Source organism: Lepisma saccharinum, chromosome 5 (genome assembly GCF_977018435.1).
Source record: "Lepisma saccharinum chromosome 5, izLepSacc3.1, whole genome shotgun sequence".
Taxonomy (NCBI): Eukaryota; Metazoa; Arthropoda; class Insecta; order Zygentoma; family Lepismatidae; genus Lepisma; species Lepisma saccharinum.
The window spans coordinates 19,715,514-19,731,172 of record NC_139233.1 but is presented as its reverse complement, the minus strand read 5'-3'; the positions used below and the strand labels follow the sequence as shown (position 1 = coordinate 19,731,172).

General features: G+C 38.9%; 1 protein-coding gene across 1 annotated transcript in view; it reads right to left on the bottom strand.

Moving 5' to 3' along the window:
* t (C45 family peptidase tan) overlaps positions 1-10,673 on the bottom strand; it is a 48,725-nt gene extending 38,052 nt beyond the window's left edge. Inside the window, exon 1 of the mRNA XM_083122251.1 lies at positions 10,477-10,673. Coding sequence (XP_082978377.1) covers positions 10,477-10,563 — 87 coding nt within the window. The 5' untranslated portion in view covers positions 10,564-10,673. The remainder of the gene's footprint in view (positions 1-10,476) is intronic.
* Between the last annotated feature and the right edge of the window lie 4,986 nt (positions 10,674-15,659).

Below are 15,659 nucleotides of genomic sequence, written 5' to 3'. Positions count from 1 at the left end.
TAGTCGGCCTTTGCCTTTTTTGTTCAATACCGCACCGATCCCGTTCTTCGATATCACAAAACCACGCTTCTTGCACATTTCTTTGATTGCCGAATAGCTATATTTAGCATCGGAAAGGGCTGTTATGTAGCCCTCCCAGTATGGTTCAATTTTCTTCAGCATCGTTGTAGGTAAATGGCACAACACTCTGCACACGCGTTCTCGGTACTGACGTGACTCAGCATGCACCGTTTGGACGGACTGACGTTGATAACAGGGCCGCCAGCGGCTTTCAAAATCGTCACCAGAGATCCCGAACAACCTTCTGTATTTTCCTTACAATTGCCCGGGATCCCGGGTTCGAATCCCGGCCCGGGCATGGGTGTTCTTTGTGAGTGTTCCTTCATAAATTTAATCATATCATTACTCATCTTCATCCTCGCGACGCTAAATAAACAAAAATCAAATCAAGTGCTTACAATTAGCAAAATTTAAGGTTTAAGAGAAAAAAAAGAAAGTATAGGCACTAAATTTTGCTCGAAACAAGACATGGTAAGGTGTACTCAACATGCTTTTTTATAAACTCTGGTGTATTTATATCCTACACGAGATTCAAAAGATTATTTGATATAAAAAATGTTGTTCAACAAAATACAAGTTAACATTCAATAAGTTGGTAATAATAAATAAAGATTTTCATTATCGGCTGGTCACATCTGCCGTGCAAATCTCATTGCTTGAAGGTTCGAAGCTTCTGGAGGGTTCTGAAAATTTCGACCGCTGAATGCCCCACTTTATGAGGTGATACAACACCTACACGGTTTATGAACTCGCCTTTGCCATCATGGAAGCTAAACACAAATGTTTTAACACTTCTGTAGCTCAACTAGCAACGTCTCATGTTTTCATTCTCGTCGGAAGAAGTTGACTTTGAACACTGGAGCAACCTTTCAATGTTGTGACAGTATTTGGTAAGTCTGTGTGTAATGTTGTAGCTAAGCAGTTAGATGAAAGATGGAACTATATTCTTGTGCGCAAGGGTTAGTTGTGTGTCTTTCAAAGGTTATACGTCGTAACTTCACGAGTACGACACAGATTTTCGGGACTTTTTATAACGGCGTGAACGTATAAGTTATGCCTCTTAAAGCCCATAAATTCGTCACAATAACAATATATGCGTAAAAATATGCTTTAAGTTTTACAATGCGAACGGTAAACAAGTACAAAGTTGAACGTTGGTAATTCTGCTCGTACGTCACTGCAAGGTTATGTTGTCAACCAGTTTACTTGCTTTAAAACGCAATTTTCCAAAAACCGGTTTCAGGTTTAGATACACTTGGTGTTCTGAGTAAACGATTTTTTTTTATTTTTTTAAATAATAGCTTGCCAAAACACGCAATGCTCTTCTCTTTTGTATTTTAAAAATTCTCTGCAATTGTTCGACGCTTTCCCGAACTTGAATTTTGTATGTCAGAACTAGGGATGGCCAGATCCAGATCCTAGCGGATCCGGTTGGTTCCGGATTCTTTGCGATCCGGAATTTTTGGTTCCGGATCCGGATCCGTTTGGCCATGAGCGCTTCTTTGGAAAGTAAGAATGTGTTTATAACATATTGTTACCTGCTAAAATATATATATATATATATATATACGTATATCGTATATATATAGTGTGTGTGTGCTAGTGCGCGATTTGTAATTAATACACTTACTTGTTAGTCTTACACTTTGTAATTATATAACACTGCATATATTATAATGTTTTATTTTAATTTTTAAAACTGTAACTGTAGAACAATTGTATAAGTTTTGTATTAACATTTCTATCTTGTTAAATGTGTTAAAGGTTTCATCCTGGAATGGAATGTCTCACATTTATGTGTGTTTCCATTTCCAATACATTCGAATGAATACATATTCATTTCAATGGCATTTACAAAATCACCTCTGACATTTTATGTTAAACAAGTAAGATTATTTTTGTGCACGAGTGTGTTAGCCGATGCGTAGCAAAGTATTTTAGGAACAACACTTGAAAAAATCTTGTAGGACTAACTAATGAAAAATTTCTTTGTAATCAAAGATCATAATACCTTATAAGGTGTGGTAATATTATAATGGCATTGAGATACGAAACTCTCGGATCCGGATCCGGATCTGGAACTTTCGTATCAGGTTCCAGATCCGGAACTTTTGGGTCCGGAATTTTCGGTTCTGGATCCGTTTGGCCATCCCTAATCAGAACACCGTCGAGGAATGCGAGCATTTTCTCGGTTCGTTGTGGTTTCGAACGGTAGTAAACTGAGTAATTCTTGATTAATTCAGGAAACATTGAGTAATGTTTAATTGAACGTGAAAAAGAGAAAATATAAATAATAGCTTAGTAATCTGGAGCCTAAACTTGAGTCTGTTCATGCATAACAGCTAAGGAAATGATTAATTAGCATATAAATACCAGGTAATAATTTTAACACGGAATTATGTTTTTTCCCGCTTTTCCTTGTGAGGCGTGTTATATCCGCATTGGACTGAAGCGTTTTTCCTTGGTTATTTTTAGCACTTATGCTGTGCTTGAAATACAATCGTGTGCATTTCTCGTGAAATTTTAGCCTGTTTATATATATATAATATATTTATATCATCCCTCTCCATTCTAATTTTTGTACTTGAATTAAATATTCCGAAGCTCCGCTGAAAAGGAACGGACCTCGGTCTCGGAAGCCAGAAAGCAGCGACGATGGGACTCTATGCACTGACCACGCATCACCCAATGAGAAAGTCGCTCTGGCAGGCCCTGGCCCTTAGAGGACTGAGATGATTATTTTTTTATTTTTTTTAGTTTGTTGTAGGTATTAAAGATATACATACTTGCAATAAATGTGTTCTTTAACAGTGATACTTAAGGTATTTAAAAAATAAGGGTAGCAGTTTTCTCGAAATCCAGCATTACTTCCATTTTTCAATGTATTCAAGTTTAATATATTTTTAAAAAAATAGTACTCCAGATTCAAAAAGTACCGATTCAGATATCTATTTGTAAAAATATTGTGATAAGAGAACTGTTCTCGATAATTTCTTTGAGTGAGAAATTTATGAAAATATTGTAAACCTTACGAAGAAAATTGAGGGCTTTGTTTGCTTTTCCATATTAATGAAATTATTCGTTTATCCTTAAAGCAGCTGGAATGTTTTTAACGCTTTCAAAGTAAAAAAAAACAAAAAAATAACACTACTGCTATAACGCGTAAGCTATAGTAAGGCAGGCATACAATTGATTGATTGATTGATTTGGTGTTTTAAGTCCACTTTATGCACAGTAAGAATAATTGAGACTGGACCTACAGTTTAAAGTGGGATCCAAACCACTTGTGCCTCCACCGGGTAGGCATACAATAATTGTTATCGTTACAACACGATATATCCCACATAAGGAATTACAGAAATTCCACATAAAAACGTGTGATCTAAGGAACTCACCAAAAGCAAGGTCTGTAATCTGCCTTGCTGTTTGTAATCCCTCTCCCACACCTCGCGGGCAGGAACTAAAGATGGAGCAAAAGAACGCTTGAATCCAGTGAAAAGATATAATCAATTAAAAGTAAGGGACTGATTTGTGGCATAACTTCATTGGGCGATTGATATCCTTTCATGCTTGTCGCATCGCCTCGGTTCCAAAAATTGCATTCATTACTGCAAGTTCGTTTCCAAGCGACACTTCTCGCTTTTCGCCCATCGCCTGTTGCTTGTCGCATAGGTCAGACCGAAGTAAGAAATGACCAGACCAAATCAACAACCTATATCGCTTAGAAACGAACACATTTGGTCGGTGCCACAATCCGAACTGAAGAGACACGACAAGCTGCACGTGTCGCTGCTTGCTTGCGTGTTGCTGGAAACAGTTCTTTTCTATGACTGCCCATATCAATATCTCACTTTCATGTAATTTCTTTCATCGGTAAATCATTCTCTCATTTCTCTATATTTCTCGATGTTCCAACATATCTTCAATTTTTTTAGCAAGCTCTTGGTAGTTATATTCTGCAAGATTCCCCCTCGCAAATCCGAATTCGTCACACACGTTGTCCATAACGAATCTGCCCCGACCTTAACCTCGTGTCCCAGCTATCTTTACTTCCAAAGACCACTATCTTCCTGCTGAAATTTCCTCCGAATACCTTAAATCTGCCAACCATCTGCTACCCCAGGTGCTTCCTTCCATTCATCCTTGCGCAAAACGATGCGCAGGTAGTCACTACCATTGTTTACTGTAGGTCTTGGTCCAGCCATGCTGGGCACAATCGTCATAAAATTCTTGCTCGTACAAACAGTTCATTGCGAACCCTCTTCTCAAAATCAACACACCCTCGCCCCCCTAAAGTATACTATTGCAAACTCCAAAGATTTCGCACTAACAAGCTAGAAATTGATTAGTTGATTGAATTGGTGTTTTAAGTCCACTTTATGTACAGTAAGGCTAATCGGGACTGGGCCAACAGTTTAAAGTGGGATCCAAACCACTAGGTGCCTCCATCGGGTATTGAACCCGTAACACCTTGATTAAAAAGCGACGACGGTACCACCATGCCATCGGGGAGGACCTAGTAATAGACAAATAGTTAAGGGGGAATTACAAGAAAAAGGATAACCAGTTAGTTGGCGCTGAACTGGCTACCTGCCTGGATATGATGGCTGCCTGGCTAGCTGCTTGACTGGTTTGGAGGAATAGGACATGTTCTAATTGCTACTGACTTTCCTCGACTGGATTCTGTGGAACAGCCAATCAGAGCAAAGTTTGTTCATGTGAAGATAATCTGTGAGTTTTCAAAGGGGAGTTTCTTGTCTGTGGTTTTCGAGTGCTGGCTGTTTTTGTTAGTTTCTCCGTTTCTCGATAAAAAAGCAGTAAGGAGATGATATGCAGTGCATTCGTGTTCAGTTCATTAATATTTAGGTATTTATGCAAAGCGATGAGATGTGTACTTGACATTTTTTTTGTGAATGAATCCTGCGAATCTCATGTTTATCAAAAAGCTTGTTCGGTACGCATTGATTATCATTTTTTTTCGAGCCAATTTCTAGTCCACACTTTTCTCTTTTAATTTTTAATAAAAGCACAAAGCCGTATTCTTCAAATTGCTCGTTCATCTTTACAGATTGTCTGCTCTGCGCAATGAATGATGGGAACAAAAGTCTATCGACAAGTACGGTAACAAAACAACTAACGAGTATCGTCTGAGGCGAAAACAAGCAAATGGGTAGCCAGTCCATCGCCAACTAGGGCATTCCTACTGGATTTCCAGTTCCGTGTGATTCGGGCTTTAGATACTGTGCGTTGGCATGAATAACATATCTTGCCTGAAGTCAAAGGTGTAAGAAGAATCATGAGACAGGCAACAAGCGGCATCTGCGACTTGGAAATGAATACTCAGTAAGAAATGCAACCTTCCGTAGCGAAGCGACACGACGAGCGGAACGTGTCGCTTGTCGCTTGCATGTCGCTCAGACTTGGCCGTTTTCTAATAGCTACAGTGTATCGTGTCGCCTCTGTCTATTAGTAGTGCATGCGCGGTGAATGCCCGCTTATAGACTAAATGAGATTGTGTCGCTTGTCGCTGCGGTGCGATACTCCCGTGTCGCTTGGGGATTCCACCAATCGAACGTAGGCTTGTGCAGCCTCTCGTGCCGCTACGGTGTGCAATGTTGCTGTTGATGGGCTCGTTCCCAGGCGGCATGTGTCACGTGTCGCTTCGGTGTCAAATCTCCCTTACATGAAATATTTCGAACCGAAGCGACTCAACGAACTGCTCGTGTCGATTGTCGCTTGCGTGTTGTACGGATTAGGCCGTTTTTTGAATACCGTGTGTCGTGTTCTCTCGGACTGTTGTTTGTGCATGCGCGGTGAAAGTTGCTTATAAACTGAAGAGGCCCGTGTCGCTTGTCGCTTCAGCGTGAAACTATATTGTCGCTTTTCACCTAGCTCTGAACGCTCACTTTAAGGGAGCTTGCAGACCAAAGCAACAGGCTCTTGGAAACGAGACTTCCGTAAATGTATCCTTCCGAACCGAAGCAATACGACAAGCTGCACGTGTGGCTGAAACTCGGTCGTTTTCTTAACATCGTGCGGTGTGTCGCCTCGGTCTGTTGCTGGTGCATATGCGGTGAATACTTGCCTAGACGGCACGGGTTCGTTCGTGTCGCTTGTAACTTTGTAAGATTACAACCTCACCGTGCGAATTGTCTCCTGTCGCGTGCTTCTTCGGTGTGAAAGTTTCCTTAGTGTACGATGGATAAAGAGTGGATGGACGTCAGAAATGCAAGGCAGATTCCATAAACTATCTAGCTATTGGTAATCAACAAACTTTATTTTAGACTAAATATTAATGTCCTTGTAGTTAACTTAACAAACCTTATTCTTTTTGACTGCACACTTTGGGGAATAATGCTTTTCCCAATCTTAACTTTTGTTGGCATGATATCCTACATTAATTTTACGAGACGAGACGAGACAAAACGAGACGAGACGGGACAAAGCTCTTCGAGACGAGACACGGGACGAGACAAACTAATATTTTCGAGACGAGACAGCATTTCCACGAGACGAGACAGGCCAAAGTTTCGTCTCGTCTCGTGGGCAACACAGGGCACGATTGGGAGAGGGAAGAAAAGTTTACAGGATACTTGTTGGGAAAACCAATGGTAAGAGGCCTGTAGGAAGGCCATGACGAAGATGGAGGAAGAACGTTAAAATGGATCTAAAGGAAATTGTAAGGATGGAAAATATTGGCTTGATCTTGCCCAGGATGGGGACAGATGGAAGGCTTGTGTTGCTGCAACCTTCGGGGCTAAGAAGGCTAGACAGTTAGTTAAGACAGCAAATATTATGTAACATGGTCATATTTATTATTGAGCGGTGGTGGAAAGTAGATGCACCAGGGTCAAAAGTTGGGGGTACGCCAAAATTGCATATCGCCCGAGTGAAAATTAAGATAAAATTTTCACTCGGGCGATATGCAATTTTGGCGTACCCCCAAGCCACCCCTGTTTTAAGGGAATGGATTTTTACTTGTACTAGAGTATATACTGTCTTCCTCATTTTCATGCTTTTTGTTTCAATTCTTAAACCCAACTTTGTGGAAAACAGAATGAATTAACATGCTGATGGACAATTTGCCTACTATTATCTTTGCCGTTGGCCGACGCAGTTGATGGGCGGATGAGTATTTTCTTTTGCAAAGTGCATTAAAATGATGAGTCTGTTGTTTTTTCTCTCTTGGTACTGGTTAGTGATATTTTCATCAATTCTAGATCGCTTAATGGTTTCGATGTTTTCAATGATGAGTGTTAGCCTTGTGAATTTCTACGTTATCAATACATTGTTAATTTATTACCCATATCAGCTTCAATTATTTTTGATTGATGACCATCCAAAGTGTGGCGATAAGCCGTAGCAGAAAGAGAAATAGGAAAAAAATGAAAGAGCTAGATTTTGACATCAACTTCGCGATAAAGTTTGGTGGGAAAGGAGGAAATTTTTTTCGGATAAAATCGTTGGTGCAGGTGAGGGGAAATACCAGACATGCTCTCAGGTCTTTGCACTCTCATTTCCATTTAGTTTTATGGCTATTTGTCTCTCCTTTATCTGTTTCTATCAAGACGAAAAGGGATCCCACTTTAAACTGTAGATCCAGTCTCAATTACGTTATCTATGCATACAGCAGATTTGAAGAAAGAAATGAAAAAAAAATAAAACTCAGCAGGATAATGTGTTACTCCAAAACTGCGATGCACAAAAATTATCCTTGACCTTCATCAAGAAGATATTTTTATAATGGCATAGTATTATCACACATGCTTTTCCTTATATCAATCAGTACAGTGTGGTTGCTGAAATGTCTATAATCTCCTGTATGCTTTCGTAATTCGTGCGTGTGAATGCTTTATATACGTGGATAATGATACACTATTCACATTTTGTCTGTTGGGCTTTCAAGGCCAGGTCAAATTAATCTGAACTTTCTGACCTTGCAGAGACAAAAACAATTTGGTCGTCATTTTTTTGTTGTCCGTGGCCGTAGAAAGATGGTAAACATCTAAACACTCCCAAACATATACGATTCATGTTTCCTACGTCACAAGACACCTTGGATTTTCCACTTGCTGGTGTTATTTCACAAAGTTTGAACCAGTCAGGTGAGTAACTGGTAAACAACTGACAATTTTATTTTCGCTGACGGAGTCTATTCTTGTGACGAGTGTGTAAGGGCGTTACCCATAATGAGTGTTTTGTGGGACCGAATATAGGTTAAATCTATGTACTACGCCGACCGCTGGAGGAAGGGGTGAGTGTAACACGTTACGAAGCCAAAGGTCCCAGGTTTGAACTCTTGCCAAGGGGGAATGAAACCTTACTCAACAACAGAGGGAATTTAAAGATCGGAAAGGGAATTTTCAGCCTGAACCAGGAACAACACTGGAATGAGAACTGCCAGGAGTGAAAGTGGAGGGGTTGCAGGTGGGCTGTGACTCCAAGTTTGTTTTTAAGTTCACTTTATGCACAGAAAGTCTAATCGGGACTGGACCTACAGTTTTAAAGTTGGATACGAACCACTATGCCCCCACCGGATATTAAAACCGGGACCACTTGATTACAAGCCGACCACTAAGTCATCGGGGAAGCACCTTTTGCTGTGATTCCAAGAATAACACCCGTTCGCGCAAGTTTCAGGAATCCCGTATGTTTAAAAATTTGTTGCTGTTGGGTTTCTACGATAACAGCAAACACGAAAAAATACAAATTTGTGATAATTAAACAACACAGGAATCAACTTATGAGTTTTTCCTATATTACACTACATACCATAATACTACATTTTATAATAATGACAGTGATAATGGGATATTTTTCTTCTTGCCACATATTTTCATCATAAAATTGTGAGTATTATGTAAAAAAATGAGACTAGCTCGATTGTCCCAAGAAATGGTGTGAGGAACCGTGAACAAGTATTCTCTTTTCCTCTTCTGTCCTTTGTACCCCAATTGACTTGAAAACAATGCATTTTATTTGGATATCCAAGAAAACATTGCATTCGGTTGTTCGTAAACTAACATTAAGAGATTTTCGCATAGCTGTAGTTTTACAAAGTAATTTTTGGGTCTTGTTTAATTATTATTTCCGGTTGAGTTTCATAACTTTACTTATTCGTTCCTAAAATACCCTGTTACTTGCTTTTGTACATAAAAATCTAACGAGAATTTAACGACACCGTTAATATACAAAAAAGAAACCGAGAAAATGAAATAATAACTAATGTTATATCCGCTCTGATCATGGACTTCCGCAGGATTTTTTCCCACGGGTGAGGAGCCGAAACGAGGCATATTTCCTCCTATAATAGTTAAAAGTTAATTATAACAAGTAAAAACAAGGGGCTAATTGTTTAAAAATGATATGTCAATTTTTCAAGTAAGACTGTTTTCTGTACGTGTGTCGTAACGAAACGCCGTAATCATTTTTTTCAAGGCCAAATCAGCCGTTGATTGATGTCGTGCTTAACCAATATTATTTTCCACACTAAATTACATACAATTCAATGCCACTTGAACTATTCACGGAAATAGCTTAAAGCGAAAATGAAATTAGCGAAAGGAAATGTCCGAATCACTTTAAGACAGGACGATTTTGCCTGTTGACATCTGTGTTCCATCCACTATGTGATATTGCAGTAAATTAAGTACAATTACTTATTACGGCATATGAAATATAGTTAAAAGAAAAGGAACAACCTTATAAAAATTCTGCATGTGCTTTAATTTAAAGTGTGTGAAGTAATAATTTATAACTGTTAGCATTAATTAAATCTACGGACATTTTTTTTGTCTCATAATGCTTCTATATTATTGTACAGTCACCGGCAATGAAAATTGGACACCTACATCCTGAAATACTCGTTTTCCTGCAAGGTGTTATGTGTGTTGCCTAACTCTATGGCGATGATAGAAGTTGCCATTGAAAATTTGCTATTAAACTCTACTTATCACCGTATAGGTGTCCCATTTTTATTGCTGGTGATTGTACCTTCATAGCCGTTTTATCCAAACGTCCAATACACATTTCTGATGTTGATTGTTTCCGATTTTCAAAGCGCCACTGCATATACTATTACTATACTATACTACTATACACTACCCTGAACACCACATGAAAGGGTCGAACTGCGCACGAAGCGAAGAAGAAAAATAACCTAACAATTCCTAACCTAGTTCTAATAATGCATGTGTGGTTAGGAGCGCCAGGTTTCGAGTTCTTGGCAATTAGTTTTAGTGACTGTTAGCATCTAGATGCCCCCCACACCAAACCCGTCCAAGGAGCAGTTGCACCATGTTGTGTAGAACACAAAACATATTTATAAAGTTTTGCAAATTTTACGACAAAAATAACATACAATAGCACAGCAGCGAAGATAAATATAGCATGCAATTTTCCAAACAGAACACTTACCACATCATATCCTACTTCATAATGGGTCCCCTTGGTGTAAATTATAGGGATTGCATTTCTGCGTCCTGAGTCTGGCGTTGGTGACATTGTTTGAAGAACAAACTACTATTCACGCTTTTCTTCCTCAGAAGCTATGGATTATGAAGCCTGACGAGATAAGAGGTTTATCTTGTTAACCGAAGTTCAAGCATTTGAGCGGCTTCAGCACTGCTTATATAGAGGTCCGTGATATGATTTCAACTCCTCCCCCTCTTGTCCACTCCCCCCTGTTTTGACTAGCAACAGCATGCGTGGAGCGAAAGCTATGCAAAACACGACCTTAGGACAGACTCTGTCACCTGACTTCAGCAATTAGCGGCTTCAGTGCAAGGACGTAGCCGCTTCGCTTCTTTCCGATTTTCTAAAACTATAATATTTATAGTTAATTAAGCGTGAAGTTTCATAGACGCGGAAGGTTCACCGTGGTGCATATTTCCCTTCCGCGAAACTTCTTAATGCATGATAAGGAGTAACGGGGAATAGGTTGAACGTTTGAAAGGATGTTGTAGTTTTGTACACTAACGTAAGGAAGATTTCAGAGCCAATCAACAAGCGATGAGCGACACGGCCCAATGGCACGCAATCGACAATCGACACGTCCAGCTTGACGTGTCGCTTCGATTCGGAAGGTTGCATTTAATTCTGATTGTTGGTTTCCAAACGACACGTGTGGCTTATCGCCTATCGCTTCGGTCTGAAATCTCCCGACAAACTGAACGTGTCGCTTAGACTGGGATGTTTTCTCAATATTGTGGATCCTGTCGCCTCCGTCTTTTGTTTCGCGCATGCGCAGTTAGACTGAAAGAGCTCGTGTCGTTTGTCGCTTAGGTCTGAGAGCTCCCTAAGACCGACGCGAAACGAGAAACTGCACGTGTCGCTTCCGTGTTGCTCGGACTGGCAGTGTTGCCACAATTTAAGGTTTGATTTATTTAATTTATTTTACTTCGCTTTTCTGCCACTTTTGGCTAATCGCGAAGATGAAGATGAGTAATGATATGATGAAATGATCGCCCATGCACAACCCGGGACCCCTGGCGTCGTAGGTCGTAGCGCACTGTGATAACCATTGCGTCACGGAGGCCGGTCACACAATTTAAGGGCACTATTTATCTTTCCAAGGAGCAAATTTCCCCTTTTCGCACACTTTTTTTCCTTACTTGATGAATAGAAATAATAAGTAAATGTTGAACAAATCAACCACTTACATGTCAGCCTCATCGCTACCTGTCCGTATAGCCAAATGTTAACCCTGGTCAGGTCGAACGTACGATGGTGTTCGTTCTATCATCATTCATCATTTATCCTCATCGTCGCTATTAACCGTAGATGTAGTGAAGTGAATAAACAATAAACAAAATAGAAATATAAATTATCATAGACTTATACTCAAGCGAGTGAAAAATAAGAAGTAGCATTAAAAATAATGATGAATATGGCACTGGAACCTAAGATATCTGTGCTAATATTGAGTTTGATGTCTAAAAATGTTCCTGAAATTTTGTTATTTGTCATAGAATGTCCCTTTCCTTACATTAAAATAACTCTTGTATAACACGCTCTAGTGTTCAACGTACGCATTCATATATGATGATTGACCCAGACTTTCAAACCTCACAAAATTATAGTTTTAGGCCAGTGATTAGAGGAAAAGTAACGTTCAGATACGCCTAACATCTAATTACTGTTAATGGAAATTACGATTTTTGATTGAACAACACTGGCTCGATAAGGTAATTTATCCACTATGTAGTTTCGCAAAAACGAGCCTCCCCGATGACGTAGTGGTAACACTGTCGTCTTGGAATCAAAGGGTCAAGAGTTCGATCCCCGGCGGCGGCACATACTGGTCTGAATTCCACTTTTAAAACTGTAGGTCAAGTCCCGATTAGCCTCTCTGTGCATAAAGTAGACTCAAACTTTGACGCTTCATATTCTTACATGTAAGTATGTAAAAGTAAGCCATGACCTCACTCTAATATGGTCCATTTGCCTCAGCGCACTTCAGCCACTCTATAGTATTCTAACTCGTTGCTTCAAGTAGCTCACAAGTTTAATAACCATAGCAACCTATGTTAGTCTTGTATTTGTGCACAAGGTATTTAATTTCACCAAACACCTCTTCGAATCTGAACACCCAAGCAGTGGTAGACCACCACGGCCTCTATCATGTATAGAAACACATTCTCTTCACGCGCATTTCGAAAACAATAGAGCATTACCTTACGTGTCCTGGTGTCAGAATAGCAGTTTTGCAGTTTGTGCATAAGGTATGTGGAGAAGCAAATTTGTCGTTAGTGTAAATGGGTTGATAGAAAGAGATAGGCGGGGCTAGTATGCTTTGAAGGACGCCAAAAGCAGCTTCGACTTGTGTATAAGCTTCAGAAAAGAGTGGACAAATAGGGTTTATGAAATGTTTAGTGGGGGGAAACAAGTCTGATGACAAATACCATAGTTTTTCTTTAAATCTCTCTCTATCACGCTGTCTGTTATGTTATTACAGATAAAGAAAATATTTGCATGTCTTCCCTTTAGAAATTTAGTGGCAGATTAGTGACTTTCTTTTTAAATGTAGGGTATTTTTTTTTTATCCGTCTCCCACCCAACTTCGAATTTATAATTTTATGATTATGGGTAATCTTAAATATGATGGCTTACGTATAATTCATATGTTATATTAGTAATTTAATTTTATTAGAACTGAAATGATATTGAATGTGGCATTCATAAATAGCAAACACTTAACTCTGGTTAGTTATTGGTGGCGTATCGCCTCATTAATAATGATACACACTTTCCCACCTAAATATAAAGTATTCTAGAACTTTGAATTAACAAAAGTTCTAGAAAACGAAACAGTGATAATTAACCCAAAAATCTGTATAGATTGAACTATCCGATTCTAAACCTATTCTTGTTGGTTTGGAGATTAGCAGAAATGAATGTCGGTCAAGTGTCGAAAGATTTAGCACCATCGGACAGACGAATGTGATACACTAAAGATTGTACAGTAGTAAGCGTCTGGTCTGGCATTAGAGAAAGAAGACATGGGCCGTCAGTTTTCTCCCAGCCTTTTTACACGTTTCAAGCGACCCCCCACCACCGGGGTCTTACAGAGGCCAGGTTGATTGTGAATGCCATGAGAGGCAGCAATGATCTAGTATAACACTACATTAACAAAAATGCTTTACTTTGATTAATTGATTTAGTTTATTTTACTTCACCTTTCTTCCCTTTTGGGTAATCGCGAAGATGAGGATGATTAATGATATGATGAAATTGATAAAGGGACTCTCACAAAGAACACCATACCCAGCGGGATTCGAACCCGGGATCTTTGGCGTCGTAGCGTAACGTAACCACTCCACAACGGAGGGCGGCAAAAATGCTTTCGAATGTTGTCTATGAGCAGTGTTGGAGTGAAATATACAGCACATTACAGATTCTGTACAGTTGTAAGAAATGTATCTGTCTACCAGTGGCGTACGCAAGGGGGGTTACGGGGTTTAACCCCCCCTTGAGCATTTGAAATATTATGAAAAATGCTGTGGAAAATATTAAATATGGCAAATTTATCATGGTCAATGATATGTGACAATACTTCTACTACTACTACTAATAACAATAATAATAATAATAATAATTTGAATTATTATTCTAATGCAGCACTGAGGAAAGCACAACATTCCAAACACACGTCTTTCAGAGTGAATGCCTTGAAGATAAACTCGAATTATTGAAAATAAAATATGAGGGCAATTATGATTTAAAAGAAAAAAAAATGTTGTTTTGTATCTCAGTTGCAACATTGTTCAATGAATATGTATATTTTTGTGTCAACAATGAGAATTAACTAAAGAAAGTTATTGGTTCGTTGTAAGCGACTCATATATAGACAAGGACTAAGCAGACAAGAATACAGTCACCAGTCCGCCTTCCCATTGTTTACTTTTGAGTTTCTGAATGTCTCTCTTTAAAATGTCTCACCTCGTTGACTAGCCAATTATTTCGTAACAAAGAAACAAAAAAAAATCTCCCAGAATTTGTTAAAAATCGAATGACTAGAAAGTGATTTCCTTCTATTGCTTTCATAAATATTATATTTATGTAGATCTCTACTAATTAATAGCCGGCCTCCGTGGCAGAGTGATTAGCACATCGCGCTACGACGCCAGGGGTCCTGGGTTCGAATCCTGGCGTGGGCATGGATGTTTGTGAGTGTCCATTCATCAATTTCATCATATCATCACTCATCCTCATCTTCGAAAATTATCCAAAAGTGGCACAAGAAGCGAAGTAAAATAAAGCAATTCAATCAATCAATCAATCTACAAATTAATAGTAGTAGTGGTATTAGTATTATTAGTAGTAATTCAACTAGTTAATTAATTATTAATATTATTAATTAATTATGTGTATTATTATTTAATTAAAGTATAATAAAGCAATGGTAATGTGAATTTCGAGAAAGTTATAGAAATAACCCCCCCCCTTGATAAAATCCTGCGTACGCTACTGCTGTCTACAATGGCTTACTACCGGCCCCTTACTAAATTATTATTGTGTATGTGCATACATCATTATTACAGCGTTATTCCATTAAAACATTTTATTACCGTTTTTTGTTTGTTGTAATAATTAATAATTGCAAAACACAATTGTAAATAATGCCAAATACGCATTTCGAGCTTTGCTTTCAGGATGGTTTTGTCTAAAAACAGATCAAATACAAAAGTGTTTTGTAGTTGTGCACCCACTAATCATTTTGCTAGGAAGTTCTATTATAATCGAGCAGAGTGGTTAGCACAGCGCGCTACGACGCCAGGAGTTCTAGGTTCGAATCCCAGCCTGGACATCGGTGTTCTTTGTGAGTGTCCCTTCATCAATTTAATCGTATCATCAGCCATTCTCATCATCGTGATAAGCAAAAAGATAGGAGAATAGCTAAGTAACAAATTCAAATCTATTACACTCCACATTGTTTTCCCTTACAAAACGGGCGCCTTATTGTTGAAAATTTCTACTGTTCTCTTGTCAATCCAAATCCGACCCTGGCTAGCTCGTACATATAGCGATGAACTTGACATCGGAAGTTTCATGTTGAGTAATGCAGAGAGTGCACTGGTTTGCAACTCGAAGGCAAATAG